The sequence below is a fragment of the Canis lupus genome, chromosome 27 (genome assembly GCF_048164855.1).
Source record: "Canis lupus baileyi chromosome 27, mCanLup2.hap1, whole genome shotgun sequence".
Lineage (NCBI taxonomy): Eukaryota > Metazoa > Chordata > Mammalia > Carnivora > Canidae > Canis > Canis lupus.
Window position 1 is genome coordinate 38,547,531 of NC_132864.1, and position 19,363 is coordinate 38,566,893.

The following is a 19,363-nucleotide window of genomic DNA, read 5'->3' on the forward strand; positions in this document are numbered from 1 at the left end:
GCATTTCCCGCCCAGTACGCGCGGCCGCTGCCCCCTTCCAGGGAAGGCGGCGTCCGGTCCCCAGCCCCGTCCGGACTGTACTTCCCCGGCGCCGGCAGGCCCACGTCTGCGGGAGAGGGGCCACACTTCCCGGCATGCCCTGTTTGCGTGGGGCTCGGCCTTGACCGTCCGCCGCCCCCGGGATCCCGGGTGGAGGGTTCCGGGCTTGCAGCGACCTAGGAGGAAGCCCTGCGCCCCCACTTCTGGCTGCCGCGTCTCCCCCGCGGTATTCCTTTTGGCTCTATGAGAGGCTCTAGATTCTCCTTCCTACTTAATGGCAGAGCCTCATTTTCTTCCCCTGCAAAATGGGGACTCAGGGAACTAGCTGCCATGAAAAGCATGGGCTCTGTCTCAGGACCCAGGCCCTACTGCCCTAGGCAGGCACATGCCCCCAAACTGCCAAGCGAGCTGCCTCTCACCCCCGAGGAAGCACTTCCCATCTCAGACGCTCAGGTAGAAGGGACAGCTACCTGAAGTGCCCTTCTTTCAAAATCCAGATCCAAGACACTGCTTAGAGAAGCCTTCCCTAACCCCAGGGACAGAATCAGTTGCTATCTCCTCTGAGTGTGCTCAGAGACCAAACTTCCTTGGTGTGGCGCTGAGCACCGTGTGCTTGTGCTTTCTCCCTCATGAGTGTCTGTCCAATTACAATGGAAGTCACACAGATCTGCAAATGTGTGTGTTTTAATTTTTTAAGATAATATCTAATATGTTGCAGGGTCCTGCAGGGGACCAGTCTCAAGAAAGGGAGAAGAGGATAGGCCTGTCCTGCCTGGATTGCCAGCCATCAGTGGCAGCTGAGGCCTCGGGGAGTAAGCATCTCCTGGAGGCAGCAGAAGCCTCTGGAGGTGAGCCAGGCAACCGAAGGCAAGCACTGGGAAGGCTCAGGTTCTGCCCTGGGGGATCCTGGGAAATTGGAGGTTGGCACCTGCCCCCAGGGCTTGGCCTCTGTCCCTGGTGCCCAAGCGTGCCTGCCCAAGTCTGCTGCATGCGAGCTCAGGATCCTTTCCCTGTGAGCCAGGACATGTCGCCGGTCCTGCAGGAATGAGGGGAGGAGGAGTCAGGGTAGAAGACAGCAGGTTACCCACTCAGCACCATGAACAGGTGATCCCCGAGGACAGCAGGAGGCCCGTTCTGTGCCAGGCCCTGGTGCCCAGGAGGAATGGGTACTTAGCAGAAAGGGGAAGACCATGGGGGTACAGGCTCTGGGCTGAGGTGGGAAAGGCTCAGAATGGTCGACAGGAAGGACAGAGGACCACGTACTTGCTGTGCAGCACAAACAGCCTTTTCGAAGGCAAGAGGGAGAGAGACAGAGAAGGCCGGGGAGAGAATATGTCATTCATGTTCCCTCTTGGTTCTCCATTGTTTCCAGCCTGAGGCCTACTCCTGTCCCTTGGTCTCCAAGCTTTCCCCAGTCTCTGGGCAGGGGGAGGGGACCTCTCTGTAGGCAGTTTGAGCCCACGGGGTGACTTGCATTGGCACCATCCTGGGGTGAGGGTAATGGCTGACATCCAGTGTCCCCCCACCCCCGGACCCCAAACAACTACCCAATATCTCTGTGCAGGGTGTCCCCAGCTGCCTTCACCACTACCACCCCCAGCTTCTGTCAGGCTCAACACCACCAAGTCCAGTTGGGTGTCCCAGGCCGGGTGACTGCCCAAGCAGTGGCTTTGACCAAGGGCTTTGACCCCTCCGCACAGCACTGGCCCTGTCCTTCTAACCCACAAGAGCACAAATAACCAGCCCATTTGCAACCACAGCCCTTGCCCCACACCACCCCATAGTCCTGATGCCCCATAGACTGATGTGGACCAAGAATAGGGGAAGGGCTCTGTAGGGCTATGGGGGTGGATGGCAACCAAGGGCCAGTCCCTTGGGGAACCTCCCCACCACAACCCACCAGACCTCTGAAGCCCACACTCACTCCACCTCCCGCTTTCGGATGGCCCGGCCAGAAGCCAGCACCTCAGCCACCTTGGACACGATGGGATCGTAATTCATGCTGGCCACAGCAATCACCTCATCGCCTCTGCAGGGACAGAGTACCTGAGCCTGAGGGCTGCCCAGCAGTGGCCTTCCTTCTTGGAGACCCTGATGCGCTCCTCTTCCACTGGGGCCCAGGGAGGGATCTTACCCAGGACAACAGGGCTCTCCTGAGCCCCCAGCCCTCCTTGCTTTGCTTGGCCCACCAAGGGGATCCTGCAGAAGGCCCACGGAGGCTCTAGCCTTCCTCCTCTAGGGAGTTCAGGGCTGAGCTCCAGTCCTGGGATCACTTGTACCTGTGTGACTTTCCTCAGTGTAAAAGTGCCAGTGGACAACACCCACCTCAAAGAGCTGTCCTGAAGATAGAATGTCCCGCCTCCACGCCTGGCTGCTGGACTCCTTACTACCCCACCTCCTCACTCGTCCGTGACGGGTCTCCTGTCTAGCTGCCTCCCTAAGCCACTCGGGGACCTATCGGGCAGGTCCCCTCCCTCTGGAGCAGGGCTCCTCTGGGAGGAGTTCCCCTTCCCGACCGAGCTCCGCACCGCCTTCCACCCAGTTGCTCTCACTTGGTGTAAAAAGCCACGAACTTGAGATCTTCCAGATCCCCCTGGATGATGACGTCGTCAAAGCCTTCTCCGTACCCTGGGGGCCGAACAGGAGATGGGGCTCCCCCGGGTCAGCGCCCTGTGCCCTCCTAAATCCTCCCGAGCCCCCCACCCGGCCCCGCTCCCTCGGTCCTTTCAGGTGGTTCTCAGTGCCGCCCCCAACCAGTTCTTGCTCTCCCTCCGCAGGGCGAGGCCCCGCCCTCCCCCAAGCCCCACCCTCCCTCCGCTGGGCGAGGCCCCGCCCCCGAGTGCTCTGGCCCCGCCCCTCCTCCAAGCCCCACCCCTCCCCTGGGCGAGGCCCCGCCCCCGAGGATGCTCAGGGCCCGCCCTCCCCTCCAAGCTCCACCTCTGCATCCGCGGGGCGAGGCCCCGCCCCCGGCCGGCGCCCCCGGTTACCCGCGTAGCGCAGGCTCTTGCCGAACATGGCAGTCCACAGGTAGGGCACGGTGCTGATCTCCGCCTCCTGCGCCAGCATGTTCTGGGCCGCCACCCGCCCTGTGGGACCCAGGGTCGTGAGAGCCCCGACCCTAGCCCGCACCACCCCTACACTCCCTGCTCAAGGGCTCTCTGGGGCTCCTCCTCCGCCTCCTCGCCACCCCCGCACCCCCCACCCCGAGGTCAAAAGATGCACCATCGCCCGCTGCCCACTGTCGATTGCAGGTGGTTGGTGCGGAGGGGACACCTGGCTCAAAGCCAGTCAGGTCGCTTCTCTAAGAATCTAAATGAAGTGCCCCAGATCGGGAAGGTCGGCTTCCTGGGGTTGTGGGGGCTGCGCGCCACTTCAGGTGCGCACAGCTAATCAGACCCATCAGGTATGAGGAGGGCAGGAGAACGGGCACGAGTGCCCGGGGAAGCAGAGGGGACAGCCAGGCCCGGGGCCCAGAGAACAGCGCGGGCGGCTTCCCGTTCACGAGGCGCGCTGGGCTGTAGTTGGCTGTGCGTGAGAGTCCCTGGACCCTCTCAGTTAAACCTCAGTGATACGTGGCTGGTGAGTGGCCAGGCTTTGGTTCCTTAAAACCAGCACCAACGTTAGACCTTGGACCTGAACAAGAGCTGATACCGGAAATGGGATTTCAGGCAGCAGATGCTGAGGTAATGTGAGGCCAGAGAGGAGAGGTGAGTGCGGGGAGTCTGGTGACCGATCCTCCCCTTGAAGGCAGCCCACCTGCTGGCACCTACCTCTTAGGGACCCAGACCCGGTATGCATAGTAAGTGAGGCTTTAGGGACTTAAGGGGTGGGGGATTCCTCAGAGAGCACAACAGTTCCCCACTGAGCCCAGTTTCCAGGCCCAGATGGCTGCCTTCCAGGGGCCTGCGTGAAGCGATCGGGTTCACGGAGCGAGTGGCCCAAGGGAGACAGAAACACTGAGTGGGAAGGTGGCCCATATCCTACTACGTCCCTTTCTCTTTCCCTGGGTGACTGCACAGGTTGGTGAGGACAAAAGGAATGGAGAGGCTGGTGGAAGGATGGGGCGGGAGGTTGTGGCTAGTTGGATGGGGTGTCCTGAGGGCACAGGAAGGATGTCTCTGGATGGGCCCCAGGGCTTGCTCGGTCAGCTGGCTCCATCACCTGGAGGAGGCTGGTCAGACAGGCCACCACAGAGCCTTGAAAGGCTGACCTAGGACCCAAGGCCAACAGCTGGAGGGGGGGGCAGGGAGAAGCTGAGACCTTGGGACCGCCCCCCATCTCTCCCTTCCCTGTCCTGCCACCGGGCTGGTCGTACCCTGGGCATGAGCCATCTGCCAGTGTGGGATGTTCACTTTCCGATTGTTCCTCCAGGCCAGGGGGAAAGTGACAGCATCGCCGGCTGCAAACACGCCTGGGACGTTGGTCTGCATCATCTGTGGGGAGAGGACCCAGGGCTCTGTGGGTGGGACAGGGGCCTGGGCGGGACCTGCTGCCACCCCCAGCCCCGCACCCTGCCCACCCCTCCCAGCCCCACCTTGTTGACAGGGATGAAGCCTCGGGAATCCAGATTGATGCTGCTCTGCCTCAGGAAGCCCGTGGCTGGCACCGCGCCTGAGAGTGCAGGGGCCACCACGTCCATGCCCTGGTCCCTCCCGTCTCCCTCCTCGTTGTCCTCCATGACCCATATCCTTCCCTCACCACCATCCAGCCTCAGGCCGATCTTCCAACGGGCCTGTCCCCTCTGCCCTGACCCCGGACCCCCGCAGACCCCCATGCCTCACCGCCAAGCCTCCCCTCCGGCCTCAAACGCGGTGAAGGCCCTGGGGGGTGGGCAGGCCGTACCTCCCAGCTCCATTCCTCCCCAGGAGCAGGGCCAGTTAGAAGCTGGTTTGCGTCCCATCCCGCAGCCATGGGGGCGGGGGGGGGGGCAGGCCGTGGAGGGGTCTCCGTGAGGGCAGCCGTCTCTGGGAGCATCCCCCAGGCCGAGCCCTGTGAGGGGGGTACCGTCGGGGGGCGATCGCGATCTTACAGAGGCGGGGACCGAGGCTGGGGAGGGAAGGGACTGGCCCAAGGCCACTCCGCGCACCTGCCTGCCCACCCACTCACCAATGCCCACCACACAGACGTCGGCCCGCACAACCTTGCTGCTCTTCAGCACGACCTCCTTCAGCTGTGGGGAGGGGCGGGTGAGGAGGCAGGCCCAGCTCCCCAGCTCCAGACCCGGAGAGAGCGGGGCAGGAAGCAGGGCCCACCTTTCCCTCCTGGGCCCGCAGCTCCGACACCTCCGTCTGCATGTAGAACTTAACCCTGTTGTTCTCAAACATCTGTCGGGGCGGAGGGGGGAGGCAGGGGGCCGTGGATGAGACGCGGCCTGGGGTTCCGAGGGGCTGGGGGCTGGGCGCCAGGGTGGGCTCACCTTCATGAGGGCACGACCGACACGTTCCCCCAAAAATCTCCTGAAGGGCGTCTCCTCCAGCTCCACCACGGACACCGAGTGGGCCTTTTCAGTCAGGTAGGCGGCCACCTCCATCCCTGGGGCCGGGGTGGGGGGCGGTGGGCAGGCGCCCCGCACCTCCCGGGGCCAGTCCCGCCCTGGACCCGCTACCACCCACCGTCGCCCCCCAGCCCCGGCTGCTCACCCAGGAAGCCAGCTCCCACGACCACCGCGTTGCGGCCTCGGGCCAGCCTCACCACACGGTTGGCGTCTTCGGGTGTCCGGATGGTGAACACGTTCTCCACCTCCTTGCCTTTGCAGCTCAGCGTCTTGGGGCTGAGACGCGGCCAGCATCGGTGGGGGGCTCCCGGCACCCCGAGCCCTCCCACCCCTGGCTGGTGCCCTGCCGGGTGTCCAGCAGGGGACAAGGGGAGCCACCGTCCCACCTGCTCCCTGGTGCGAGCAGCAGCTTGCTGTACTCCAGCTTGAAGCCATCCTTGAACACGACTTTCTTGTTTCTCACATCCACTGTGACCACCTGTAACAGCCCCCACCCCCGCCGGGCAGCGTGGGGGCCTGGGCGTGGACTCGAACCCAGCTCCCGCCAGACCCTCTGAACAGAAGGTTCCACGGGGGCTGTTCCTGCCACGTGGGTCATCCTTCCTCCTGGCTTCTCCTCTTTAAACTTCAGACACCACCTTCCCCTCAAGGCCATCTTTCCGCTCTCCCACCCCAGCCCCGGCCCGAGCAGATGTCTGCAGGTGCCCATCGTCCTGCCGGGAAGAAGATCCAGTGCTGCCTTCCAGGCCGGGAGCACCCCCAGGTTCCCGGACAGCAGGGCCAAGAGGGCAGGTCACCCCGCACACACACCTCCAGGGGCTTCGGTGGCCTCACATCATTTGCGGTCCCCCCTAAGCCTTCCCTGGGCTTGTTTCCAAGTCTTGGCCCCATACCTGGGCCTCGGTGAGCACCTCGATGCCATAGGCTCGGAAGAACTCCTTGGGCCTCAGGGCCAGCTGCTCAGGCTGGGCGTCCAGGGACTGCAGGAGATAACTATCTTGAGATAAGGCCAGTGGCCATTATTCCATCTTGCAACAGAGGACTGGAGGCGGGGAGGGGGGCTGGGCCCTGTTCACAAAGGGGCTGCAGGATAGAGTTCAACAAACCCACATCTTTGTGGGGTACCACTGATCCGACTGGCGTGAGCAGAGAGGGCAGCCGGCCGGACCCCCGAGGGGCGACAAGCAAAGCGCTGAGAGGGCCTGACCATGCCCAGAGGGCTAGGGGCCTGGGCCCAGCCCGGGCCCCCGTCTGCCCCTCCTCCCACCTTGCTGAGCTTAGGTCTGTCATAGGGGAGGTGCCGGTCCAGTGTGCACAGGACGATCCTGTCTGAGAACCCCTCCTGCCGCAGTGTCTCCGCACACACTAAGCCAGCTGCACCTGTGGGGAGGGTGCGGTGGGTCAGAGACCACCTCTCTCCCCACCCCACCCTGCCCCTCATAACCCCACCACCAACCTGCGCCTACAATGAGCACGTTGGTGCTGCTGCTGTGGCCAGCGCTTGGAGAGATACATTTGGCCATCACCTTGGTTCTTCGCTGTAGCTGCAAGGCCTGGGGGTGGCCGGAGAGCGGAAGGCAGCTGGGAGCTGGTCCCGGACATCCTCCCTGTGCCATCATCCCAGCAGGCCAGGTCCTGCTGCTGCAGTCCAGCCTCACCCCCACCACGTAGCCTTTCACTCTGTTCCCCAGCCACAGGGCCTTTGCACATGCTGATCCCCAGGCTAAGAAGCTCTCCTCACTTCTCCCTTTTGCCTGAGCCCCAAGCCACACCCTCACCTGTTTGCTGGCCCGGACATACACCTTCTCCTTCTCAATCTTCACCTGCAAGGGCAGTGTTGCTCAGGATCAGGTTTTGGGGTCCCCGTCCCCTGCCCTGCACCCCCAGGCTCCCTCCTCACTGGGTGCCTGGCCCCACCTGGAATTTGTGCAGACTGTCCAGGCCGGGGAAGTCCTCCAGGTCTCCGGTGCCGATGTTGAAGCAGGCACCATGCCAGGGGCAGCGCACTCGGCCCCGGGACAGCACGCCTGGGGGAGGCAGTGCTGGGCTGAGACCACCAGTGACAGTCCCTCTCCCCTGTGTCCCAGCAGCTGCTGGCTCTTCCCCACAGCCCAGGAGACCCCACTAGTAGATGGGGCCCTGGAGGCCCAAGGAGGACCAAGCACCCTAACAGGGGGTCCCGCGCCACCTCCTGTGTGTGCTGGGACAGCTCACCTTTCACCAGGGGTGCCCCGTAGTGTGGACACTTGTGGCCCAGGGCGTGGAACTCCCCGTTGTCCTTCACCAGCAGCACTTTCCCCCAGCCCAGCTCCACTTCCCGCATCCTGGGGAGGGGCGGCACTCAGACCCCGGGCCAGACCCCAGGCACCGACCGCCTCTGCTGGGCACCTCTGCCCAGAGTCCGGCTTTCTGGGGAGCAGGCCCGGATCCGGAGAGGCCACAGCGGTGGCGGCTGCAGGTGCCGGGCGAGGCCCCTTCCAGCCTCCCAGTCCACCCCATCCATGGCCTGCACCTTGCCTTCCCATCTTGGGCACTCTGATTGCCTGTCCCCCCACCCCGGTTCCCCTGGGGCGCAGCACCCACTGGCCATTCTCCAGGTCCTTGACGTGGCACACGGCGGCTTCCACACAGTCCTGGGGACCCGGATAGGGGTGCGGGGCGGGCAGGCGCTCCTCGGCGTGGAAGTGGCGGGCCGTGCCATTGCCCTGGTAGGCCCGGGGGCTGCCCTTCCCGCTGGCCGACAGCTCCTCCTTGCCCCGCTCCTTCTCGGGCAGCACCACCTCGATCTTGAGCTCCACTGTGGGCAGGCGGGGCAGCACGGTGACCCCCAGCCTGGCCCACCTCCCTACCCACCCCTCAGGCTCCCTGGACTGGCTCCTTGGAGTGGTTTTTGCTTTTTTTTTTTTTTTTTTAAGATTTTATTTACTGATTCAAGAGAAACACAGAGAGAGAGAGAGGCAGAGACACAGGCAGAGGGAGAAGCAGGCTTCACGCAGGGAGCCCGACACGGGACTCGATCCCGGGACTCCAGGATCACGCCCCGGGCCAAAGGCAGACGCTCAACCGCTGAGCTGCCCAGGCATCCCATGGAGTTTGAGTTCTCTCCCGTGCCTCTGCCTTTCCAGAAAGCCACCTGCACCATCAGCAAAGAGCCTCCAAACCGGCATGAAGCAGAGAGGAGGCAGCAGGAGGCGGAGCTGAGTTGGCCTGAGTTAGTGTCTGCACGTTTCCTTTTTCAGTAACAAATTAGTGAGGGGGCCACTATTGGAGCTCCTTTCACCCTGTAATTGCCTTTTCTCCAAGAAATTGAGGTGGAGGAGAGAACCCTGGTGCCCTGAGTCCTGCTCTGACTCCAGCTGCATGGCCCCCCCCGGAGGAGGAATCCCTGAAGGATCAAGGCAGGTGTAGAGACTCAGGTGGGAGCAGGGTGTCTGAACCTGGGTGTGGGCAGAGGGTTTGTTCTTCTGTTTCCCTTAGGTCTGAGTTTTGTTTTGTATTTTATAATTTAAAAAAGGAAAAAAAATGGGACGCCTGAGTGGCTCAGCGGTTAAGCGTCTGCCTTCAGCTCAGGCCGTGATCCTGGAGTCCCAGGGTCGAGTCCCATGTCGGGCTCCCCACATGGAACCTGCTTCTTTCTCTCTGTCTATATCTCTGCCTCTCTCTGCGTCTCTCATGAATAAATAAATAAAATACTTAAAAAGAAAAAATGTACATAATGTGTTTTCAACTTCTTAAAACAGCTCTGTTCACCAATTTAAGAATCTATGATTTGCCAAGCCCTGGTTTTTCAGTGTTTTCATGTGCAGGGGTCTGAGGCCTTGGGTGTGAACCGCACCCAAAGGGGTTGGTGCAGAGGGTGCATGGGGCGCCCACACAGAAGGTACTTCCCCAGAGTGCTCATGGGGCCTACTCTAGCAGCCAGTGAGCTAAAGACTGTCATTTTCGTCTTTCTTCTTTTCTGCATTTTCTAAATTCCCTACAATGTGCCTGGGGTATTTTTCTAATTAGAAGGGAACAATAAACAGAATTTTTAGCAGCGATAATCTGGCCTCCTGGGCTGAGTGATGGAAGCTAAGCCCCTGGCACAGCAGGGGCCCGATGAGGAAGCAGGAGGTGCCTCTCCCCACTCCCAAGGCACCAGAACCTCCAGGCCTCTCCCCATCTCACCTCCACCCCAGACCTGACACTCCAGAAACAGAGGACATGGAGTCACACCTCTGGGCCTTTGCCTATGCAGTTCCCTCGCCCTGAATGGCCACCCTTCCTGGCCCCACGTCACCCCTGCCCATCCACCTGGACAGCTCAGGTGCTGTCTCCGCTGGCTGCCCATTCTCTGCATGTGCCTCATCTCGTGCTGGGCTAATCTCCCACCCTGCCCTGGCCCGGAGCCCGGGAAGGCAGGCCCGCACCCCCTTAGCGTCAAGTCCCAGCCCTTAGCCTGACCCGGGCACGGCAGGGGGCAGGGGTGAAGGTCTGCTCCAGGATTCCAGCTGGGCGGGAAGGGCCCCAGAGCACACCACCACCGTGCTAAAGCTGTTGTGTCAGGTGGGGGAGGGGGGTTAAGGGAGGGGGGGCTTCTTTGCCTCTACTTTCCATACTTTATGTAATGGTGTTAGAATGCTTTGAGAAGAATTAAAAAGGAAAATACTCCCAACTCAGCTGACACCAGCTATGAGAACTGTAGAGAGGAAGCTCACAGGAACAGCCTGGCAGGGGCCCAGATAACAGCCAAGCCAGACTGTTTGCATCCTCCACCTCCTTCCAGAAGGCTCCAAGGAGCTCGCTGATGCAGTCTAACGGGAAGCCATTAAGTCAGAGGCAATAGTGGAAAGGTGGATGGGGAGGGGGTCTCTGCTCACCCACAGAGCCAGATCAGACCCTAGCTTCATGATTCCCAGGAGTCCATGTGACCATGGGCCCCTGCCTTATCCCCTTGGGACCTCAGATGCCTTCATTATAAAACCGAGAGAACAGTGCCTACCCCTTTGGTGATAGTGAATGCTGAAGGATTTAACATATGTAACTTAGAGTAGAAGCTGAACAGATGAAGACCAGTAGCATTTTACTGGTTAGCTCTGAGCTTCCTGGCAGCCATGGCAAAAAGGGAAAGCCTTTAAGAAGCACTTGTGCTCTAATAAAAGGCAAGTGACTAGATGCCAGAAGAGCTGCACTGCTTCCTAGTTCTGAGCTTAGCAAGGGTCTGGCGCACACACTTCTTATCACGAACACAGAGCCCATGCAACACGGGGAGTAGAGTGAGCAAGTTCAGAAAATGTGTGCTGATGTGCTCCAAGCCAGTCAAGCAAGACAGAAGGTAAAGAATTTGCACAAAGACCTTCGGCTTGCTCTGGTCTCCCTGCAGCCCCTCCTGACCCCAGCTGAACTTTTATGGTTCAAATGCTCACTCATACACCCTGAAATTCCCTGAACCTCACCATTGACCTGTCCAGCATGGGTGCCTGGGGCCTAAGCTCCTGCCCCCCTGCCATAGCCCCACAGGAGGTCTTGAAAGCAGAGTCTACCTCCCAAAAAGAAGTGATAACTTTCTGCACATGCCTCCTTCCTGTGTGCCAGGCGTGGTGCTAAGTAAGCATGACAGTCTGCAGGGGTGGGGGTGGGGGGCAAATTTATCCATGAGAACACAGAGGCTCAGAGACGTGAAGTCACCTGCCCAAGGTCACACAGCCAGGAAGGGGCAGGGCTAGATTTGGGCTCTAGATGGCAAGTTCTTACTGCTGCCTCTGAGGTGGTGAGACCTGCTGGCTCGCGATCTGGGAGCTGGGGGCCAGGGGTCTCAGGCAGGCCAGGCTGCTGAGACCCTTTAAAGGAAGCTGCCGGTGGTCTCCTCTGCTCTTGGCCTCCTGCCAGACCAGCTAGCATTTTCTTGCCCACTCCTGATAGGCTTCATTTGCCCAAGTCATATGCGGACCCAGGAAGGGTGGTGGGATCGGGCCCGGGGCTGGGCACCCAGAGCATGGGCATGGGAGGAGGGGCAGCTGGCTCCTGAGGCAGGTGCAGGGGGTTCCCCTCTGCCTGGCAGGGTGTCAAAGGTCTCCTCTTGCCCCCAGGTTCTCCCTCAGACCCAGGAAAAGGAGAAAAGGCTAGTGTGTTCCAAGGTAATGGAGCCGATGGGTATCAGGTAAGGGGAGCTGGCCGGGGCAGGGTGGCCTAGGTGGCAGGTGGGCGGGGGCACTGACTGGGCCTCCATGTCTTCATCTGTGACAGGCCTCTGTTCTTTTGGTTTCCTGAGTGTTGTGAAGAGAGAAGAGGGCAAGTCGGGGGGGGGGGGGGCAGGAGAGAGAGCCCAACAGACAGAAGTCTCCATGGAGTGCAGACCCAGGCCCTCCCTCAGCACCCAGGAGGCCCCACCTTGGGCTGGAACCCCTAGGGCCAGGCAGGGCAGAATTTCCTGCACAGATGGGGAAACTTGGCCCCAGGTCACACAGGGCATCAGAAGAGGTGGAGAGGGTTCTGACCTGTCTATTCCACCCTCATGGCGACTTTGAGAAGAGGTCAGGCTCATTTTGGAGAGAGGGAAACTGAGGCTCAAAGAGGTAACTTGCATGCCCCGGGTCACACGGTGGCTGAGGGTATCCTGGAAGTCCCTCTTGGCCGCCCCTACCCTGAAGCATGAAGAACCCTACTTCCACCTTCCCAGAAAGGTTCAGCTGCTATTCCCACCAGAAGCCCCCAAAGCCCCAAATAAAGAGGGGGACCCACTGGACGGGGGCCAAGAGAAGGCTCCAGGCCCCCCACCCCCTCCTGCCTGCAGGGAATTAATATTCAGAGCAGGCTGCCGCCCAGCCTGACCTACTTTGGAGGCGGAGGGGGGAAGGGGAGGAGGAAGGTGGCTGGAGAAGGGAGGGAGGAGAGAGGAGGAGGCAGGGAGGAGGAGGGGGCAGGGAGGGGGCAGGGAGGGGGCAGGGAGGGGGAAGAATGAGGCGCGAAGAGAGGAGGTACCTGGCTTGGGCTTGGAGAAGCACCCACCCATGGCGAGTGGCCCACAGATCAATGGGGGGGCAGGTACGCAGATGGAAGGCTGTGGGAGGCCTAGGGTGCCCCAGGTGGGGCTGGACTCCCCATGGCCCTTAGAGATGCTGGAGCTGCCATTCCTGCTGGAGCTGCCTCCAGGACCTGCAGGGGAGACAAGGGGCGTCTGTAGGGACCAGGGCTTTGATGGGGGTTGTGGGGAGAGACACTGGGGGAGGGCTTCCAGAAGACGCGCACATTTGAGCTGGGAAACACTGCATATGTAGGGGACCCTGGCAGGCACCTCCCTTTGGAGGCCCTCCGGCTCGCTACCCTCACTCTCCCCTCCCATCTTTGCCTGTGGGCTGTGCCTACTGCCAAGGGGGCCCTCTGCTCAGATCTCAGCGTCTCTTTCAGGTCCAGGGCCACAGCTGCCTTGTTGGGTAAATCCTGATTTCGGGAGCCCACTGGAAATCCAGCAGCCTGGGAGCCCTGGAACTCTCCATTCTTCAGGGAGGCCACCACGCCTGGGGTCGGACCCTAGGTCTCCTCAGGCAGATCAGAGCCCTCCTGATCCTGCGGTTTCTCCTTCCTACAATGGGGGTCACATTTAGTTCTGGGCCCTGGCCCCCACCCTGGCTGGCAGCCCCTGGATACCCACCTCCTCCAGGGGCAGCCACTGCTTCTTCCTCCTGGATGGAGGCTTCCCAGCCCTGGAAGGCAGGGCAAGGGGGGGCAGGGGTCCAAGCCTCCACCCCTCCTCCCAGTGTGAGTGAGGCCAGGAGAGACTGGGGGGGTGCGGCTGGGCCAGTCCACTGGTCCCCAGGGAAACCCAGCTCCATGGTGAACAGAAGTGGGCGGCCAGCCCAGGCCTGATGGGGTTGGGGGAACGGGAGGCCAGGCACACTGCCCATGCCCAGCAGCCATGAGCTCCCACCCTGGACGCAGCCCCCCCTCCACAAATGCCCTCCGGGCTGCGGTGCTGAGATCACAACCAACAGCAGATGGAGAAACTGAGAGGCCAAGGGCTTGGCAAGGTCAAGCAGCAGGCAGGGGCAACCAGGCGGCCTCCCACCCCCCTTGGTTAGTTTCAAGATGGGCAGGGACCCAGGAAGCCCCCATAACACCCTGCAAGAGACAGGGCTGGGGGAGAGGTCACCGGGTCAGCAAAGAGATCCCTGCAGCCAAAGAGTCCTCATGGCCACAGGGTGGGCCTTCCAGAAGATGCAGCTTATAGACTGGACTTTGGAAGGCTCTGGACAAAGGTGTAGCTGCCCTGTTTACAAATGACCTCCCCCTGGTCCGTCCCACTGTGTTTCCCCTGGAAGTTCTTCCTGAAGTCTAACTTGAGGTGGGGCTGGGGCCTCCTTGGTCTTGCCCAGATCCCAGCAAAGGCTTTGAGTGGGTGCCTGAGAGCAAGGGGACCAAGAAGACAGGAGGAAAAGTGGGGAGGGATCGTCTACTGCCTGGCACCTGATCTTACCTGCGCTAGACCCACCCACTACAGTTCAGGGGGCAGCGGCACCCAAAGGCCACTTGGGCATACCGCTACCGTTTCCCCCTTCACCACACCTGACTTGGCTCCCACCTGCCCCACCCGGCCCCTCCCTGGGCGCAAGGGGGCCCCTCCCCAGATCCTGGCTTCTCCTCTGGCTCAGCCCTGCCCACCTCCTTCCTGCCAGGTCTCAGGCTTCACCTGCTGGGCCGCAGGAGTCAGAAAAGTTGGGACCTCCGCTCGCTGCCAGGTCCCTATCTAGGCTGTTTCTCCCTTCCCAGACGCCCAGATGTCTTAGGCCCTCCCGGGGCCTGGGGTCTGGAAAGAGATTTGCTGGGGGTTGAAAGGCCTCCAGGCTTACTGTGTGCAGGCCCTTGGAGCCCTGCGGCCTCAAAGGCAAAGGTTCTTGCCCGTGGAGCAGCAGGAGGCACCCCAGGATTTTGTGTGGGGTGCTGTCCCTTGCCCACACACTACCCAGTGCTGAGAAGTTGTAACAGCGCCCAAGGGCTAAGTACCCACCAGGAGCCTGGGTCCTGTTCCCCTGGGCGCCGCCCCCCAGGCCAGCGCAGGCTGGGCAGAAATGGGGGGATGCTCTCCAGTCGGGGCCCTCCGTGGCCTCCAGCCTCCCTGGGATTGGCAACGGAGTCAGGGTTGCCCGCCCTCACCCGCTCCCCCGGGCCGGCGCCCGCCTCCCGCGCACTCTCCGGGCCTTGGCACGTGCGGTCCCCTCGCTGCGGGAGGACCTCGCCCTCGCCCTCGCCCTCGCCCGCGCCCTCGCCCACGCGGGCGGCCGGGAAGGGGGTCGGGCACACAGTAGGGCCCCGCGGCGAGCGCGGAGGGGGCAGCGGGGAAGGGGCCGAGACGCTCCGGCCCCCGCTGGTCCCCCTCCCCGGCCGCCTACCCCAGCCCCCATCGCGCGGGGCCGGCGTGCGGGGCGGCGGGGCCGAGGGCCGGGGGTGAGGGGGTCTCCCGGGACCGGGGGCCGGGGGGTCCCCGGGGCGGGCGCTCACCTGGGCTCGGCGCGGGCCTCCGCTCTGGAGCCGCTCGGGGCCGCGGCCGCGGGGGGGGGGGGGGGAGGAGCGGGCGGGGGCGGGGCCGGCGCTGCGGCGACACTGCGGCCGGGAGCCCGCGGCGCCCAGCACCGCCCCGCCGGGTCCCTGCGGGTAGGCGGGGGTCGGGGTCGGGGTCGGGGTCGGGCCCGGGCGGGGGCGGGGCCCTTCTGGCCGCGGACGCCCCCAGCGGGGTCTGGCTTCCCGGGGATCCCCTGGACCCTAGAGGGGCGCCAAGCCGGGCGGCGCGCCGGGTCCCGAGCTCGTTCCTCCTTCTTTCCTGTCTTTCGAATCCTGAGCGACGTGAGGAGTGGGAGTCTAGCCTCCCCAAGAAGGAAACCCCAAATCCCCTTCCAGCGACTGCTCCGTAGGTACCTTGACTCCCTTTGGGGGCTCAGTCTCCTTGGTCTCTTGGCTCCCTCCCCTGTCCCCACACTTCATAAGGTCTATCTTAAATTATATTTTATTACATTTTCTTTTTCCCATCTGTCATTATATCAGGAGAACGTCCCGGGTCCCTATAAATCATGATGCGCCCTGGGGTTGTGTCCCCTCTTCCAGGAAGCCCTCCCTGACCAGTCTTCCTAGACTGAGTTGATCAGGCGGGATATCCTGGCTCCTGGTTACCTCGTGTTTCTGGGTCCCGATTGTCTCCATCTTTGCACTGTGTCCAGGCAGAGCTTGTGCCTCCAGCAAACGGATCCAGTGACTATGTGGGAAATGAATGAATGACACTTTCCAGGGAAACGATGTCACATCTACCATTAAGTACATCAGAGCCCACCAACTCTGTCCTATCTGGTGCCTTCTGTTGGCTTTTTTGCCCCTTCTCCCCTTTCTGGGCCTTGCTGTCCTGTAAGGATGACCAAAAAGTGACAGGGGTAACAGTCACCTGCACCAGGCAGATCCACCTTCAGAGGAAGACTTTTATTTAAGACCTACCCCCAAAATGAGGGGGACAACCACAACACCCCCTCATTTTACAGAAGAGGAAGTCCAGAAGGTTGAGTCTCACCCAGGGCCTGCATGGGTCACCCTTATGCGAGTGGGTGTGGGGCCCAGACCGTGGAGGGGACATGTGGCTCTGCTCCATCCATCCCTCTGAGGCCACATGTGTGGTTTCCACAGCGTGATCGTTGCCACTGCCACAGGAGAGACCTCATCAATGGGCAGATGGTGGATTGGGATTGGGCCTGGTGCCCTCGTCCTCCAAAAACCCAGCCCCTATTCTACACACTTGTTGCTTTTGCAGCTCCAGCCCCCTTAGCCAGGAAGACAGAGCCATGGCTGTGTGTTCACGTGCATTTCTTCCTTTTCTTTACAACAGCCTGAGGAGGAAGTTTCCCTGTGTATCATCTTCATTTTACAATTGGGGAAACTGAGGTTTAGAGAGGTTAGGGACTCCCCAAGGCTACCAGTCGGTGAGTGAGAGCAGAGACTTTGAATCCTGGCAGGCTGGCTAGGCTGTGCTGGGCTTACAGGTGTAGGGGTAGCAGTGGGAGGGGTGAGGCCTGACAGGGCTGGCCAAGGCCCCACAGTCTCCAGGGCAGAGTTCGGGTCCTATGAGGGACCCGATTGTGTCAGTGAGCCCCTGTGCCTCAGGCTCCCCAGAAAATGTGGGGGTAACTGCAGTGCCCTCCTCCCAGGTCACCAGGACAGGTGTGGAACCACAGGAACTAGAAGGTACTCGGGATGTGGGGCAGGGGCTGCTAAGTGTGGGGTAGCAGAGATGAGACGAGGTCAGTGTGGCTTCTGTGAAGAGGCCAACAAGCTGTGACATGCCCCGATACAGGGTAAGTGCAGCCCTGATGTGGGGCAAATCCACTGTGGCCTCCTTGGTTCTAGAGATCAGGCTGGAGATTCCAGCTGCCCTGAGGGGGCGGCAGAAATTGCAAGATCATCAGGGAGCAAAAGCCAACACCAAAGATAGGCTAGGAGTGCCGCCTCAGAGAGGCTCAGACCCGGGAGTGGTGCAGGTGGACAAGGGGATGGAGGGAGACTCAGGAGGCGTCTGAGCCTTGGGCAGTCTGAGGTCCTGATCCGGCCCTTAGGATGATTCTGGCAAGGCAGTAACATCTGGTCTGGAGAATACCCACCGGGATGATCACAAAGAGGGAAATGGAGCTGCAGGTTGAGATGTAGTGAGGTGACCTGGGGTGGCTGAGAGATCCCTACAGCCAGCAGACACCCTGAAGGGTGGGGGTTGCCAGGGTTTGAGAAGTGTGTGTGTGTGTGTGTGTGTGTGTGTGTGTGACCCCTGCCCAAGCCTGTCTCTGTTTTCCTTCCGTCTACCCCCTCCTGTCAGTTTCCCTGTTCCCCATTACCCTCAGCCTAGGGCCTGGAAGCCAGGGTGCAGGATTCTTCCGACAGAGACAGCCTCGATGCTTAACCTTGGGATTGACACTGGCGCCCCCTGGAGGCCACTCTGAGGGCCAGCAGGGCCTCCCTGAGCTTTGAGATGGGGGGGGGGGGGGCGGTCGGTGGCTGCTGAGACAGGAGGGCCCTCTTCTCTGATAGATTTAAGTGGATTTCCAGATCCGGAGACCTCAGATTTACTAACTGATTCCCAGGAAATATTAGGGGCCTGATATAGCACAGTCAACGCCTGAGCTGAGGCCGGCTGTGCCCAGAGACTCACTGTGACTCAGGCATAGGGAAGCAGAAGGTGGGGAATCTCCAGGTTGGGGAGCCTGGGCTAAACTGCACACCCCAGACTCATTCTTGACTTCCTCTGGCTCCTGCACCCCAGCCTCCCCCTAGCCTGCTTTGGTCTACACAGGCTGAACACCGTGTACTTATTAGCACCCTCTGTGGAGGCTGGCTCCAGCTCCTACTGACCTCTTCAGCCCCCCCTTGGTGCTCTCCAAACTGACCTGTTCCCAGGCTGTGGAGTAACCAGTCCTAATTCCAGTCCTTACAGAAGGAGGGAAAGTTCAGAAGGTGGAGGTGGCAAGGACCCAGGACAGACAGGCCCTTAGGAGTTCACTAGAGAGAAGAAGGGCATCCAAACAGAAGGACTGTCCCAGCATAGGCAAGGAGGGAAGATGGCAAATTCCAGTCTGGCTTGAGTGCTGAGTTCTGGGCAGGGGCATAGCATGGAGGTATTTTATGAGCCCAAAGAGGAATTGGGTGAGAGATTTTGGTCACATGTGCTTTAGTAAAAAAAAAAAAAAAACAAAACCAAAAACCATAGCAGTAACTAGGGCTGGCACTGGAGTGGAACAGGGCACAGAGGCCGGGAGGTCAGAAGACACCTGGGATGAGCCTGGGCCAGAGTCAGCTGGTGGCCTGGAAGGTGGGCCATGCCCCTGCAGCCCTTACTTAGACCTGAGGATTTTCTATCGTCATAAGATTGGCAACAAGCTCCACACACCTCAAAGACAAATGTGCTAGCTTAAACTACGTCAGCCACGTGAAGGAATATTGTTCAGCCATAAAAGGTGTCTACAGATAATTTGTAAAAATGTTATAAAGATTTTCTTAAAAAAAAAAAAGATTTTCTTATACATTGCTGACAGAAGTGTAAATTAAGGTAATCCCTACTAGGGCAATTTGGCAACACTTCTCAAAATTGCAAATGCCCAGAGTCTTTGATCCAGCAATTCTACTTGGAGTGGCTCATTTTAATGTATCTGACCCCCTTGCAAAGGACCTCCATGTCCATCAATAGCGGACTATTGAGTGGCAGTCCATCCGTATTAGGGAGTACGATACAGTGATGAAAAAGAACAGAGACTCAATATACAGATTCACAAAAATCTTTAAAACCGATTGGAGAAATAAAGTGAGCTGTGAGAACAGTATCTATGCTACCTTGTGTAGAGAAAATATTTAGAAAGGATATTTACAGAGGTATTTGCTTGTATGTTATAGAATAACTGTGGATATATAGAATTATATTAATTATAGATATAATATATATTATAGAATTATATTAATATATTATAAAATATATATCATAAACTGGAAACAGGGAGCTGCTGGAGAGTGGAATGGACAGTGGAGGGCACGCTTCATCAGATGCCCGTCTTTTGAATGCTGCATCCTATGGATGTTTTTCCTCCAACCTTGAGGCCAAAGTGGAATTTTCCAAACTCCTCGGAGCTGTTTTGGGAAGCTGGGGTGGACTGCGAATCGCCATTCCCGAAGGGCTGGCAGTGGGGCTTGGGTCCCTTTCCTCTCTGCTCACTGGATCTGGTGCAGCCCTTGCCCAGGTCTCTCCTCGTGGTGCCGGCCCACGATAGATCACTCCCTCCCTCCGGAACCTGGCTGCTGGGCAGCTCCTGGCGCCCACTCCGAGGGCCTAACCCCCTTCCC

The 19,363-nt window shown here is 60.2% G+C and overlaps 1 protein-coding gene and 1 long non-coding RNA gene across 9 annotated transcripts; one reads left to right on the top strand and one right to left on the bottom strand.

Annotated features, from left to right (window-relative positions):
- Positions 1-707: 707 nt before the first annotated feature.
- Positions 708-15,751, bottom strand: AIFM3 (AIF family member 3). Of its 8 annotated transcripts, none has more exons than XM_072803611.1 (21): positions 15,674-15,751; positions 12,494-12,667; positions 8,117-8,330; positions 7,748-7,857; positions 7,451-7,560; positions 7,312-7,356; positions 6,990-7,086; positions 6,801-6,913; positions 6,427-6,513; positions 5,920-6,011; positions 5,679-5,809; positions 5,456-5,571; positions 5,292-5,363; positions 5,146-5,209; positions 4,574-4,650; positions 4,355-4,472; positions 3,027-3,125; positions 2,592-2,667; positions 1,969-2,068; positions 1,303-1,323; positions 708-1,075 (listed from the first exon to the last, which is right to left on the bottom strand). In XM_072803611.1, the coding sequence occupies exons 2-21, from the start codon at positions 12,522-12,524 to the stop codon at positions 827-829; spliced, it is 2,022 nt and encodes a 673-aa protein (XP_072659712.1). In that variant the 5' UTR covers positions 12,525-12,667; positions 15,674-15,751; the 3' UTR covers positions 708-826. The 8 variants fall into 8 exon arrangements, with proteins under 8 accessions (XP_072659712.1, XP_072659711.1, XP_072659713.1 ...); XM_072803610.1 differs by lacking the exon at positions 15,674-15,751 and adding an exon at positions 15,008-15,060; XM_072803612.1 differs by lacking the exon at positions 15,674-15,751 and adding an exon at positions 14,517-14,620.
- Positions 5,837-8,950, top strand: LOC140619747 (uncharacterized). Its single transcript, XR_012019546.1, has 2 exons — positions 5,837-8,744; positions 8,837-8,950. It is a non-coding gene; the product is annotated as an uncharacterized lncRNA (long non-coding RNA).
- Positions 15,752-19,363: the final 3,612 nt, after the last annotated feature.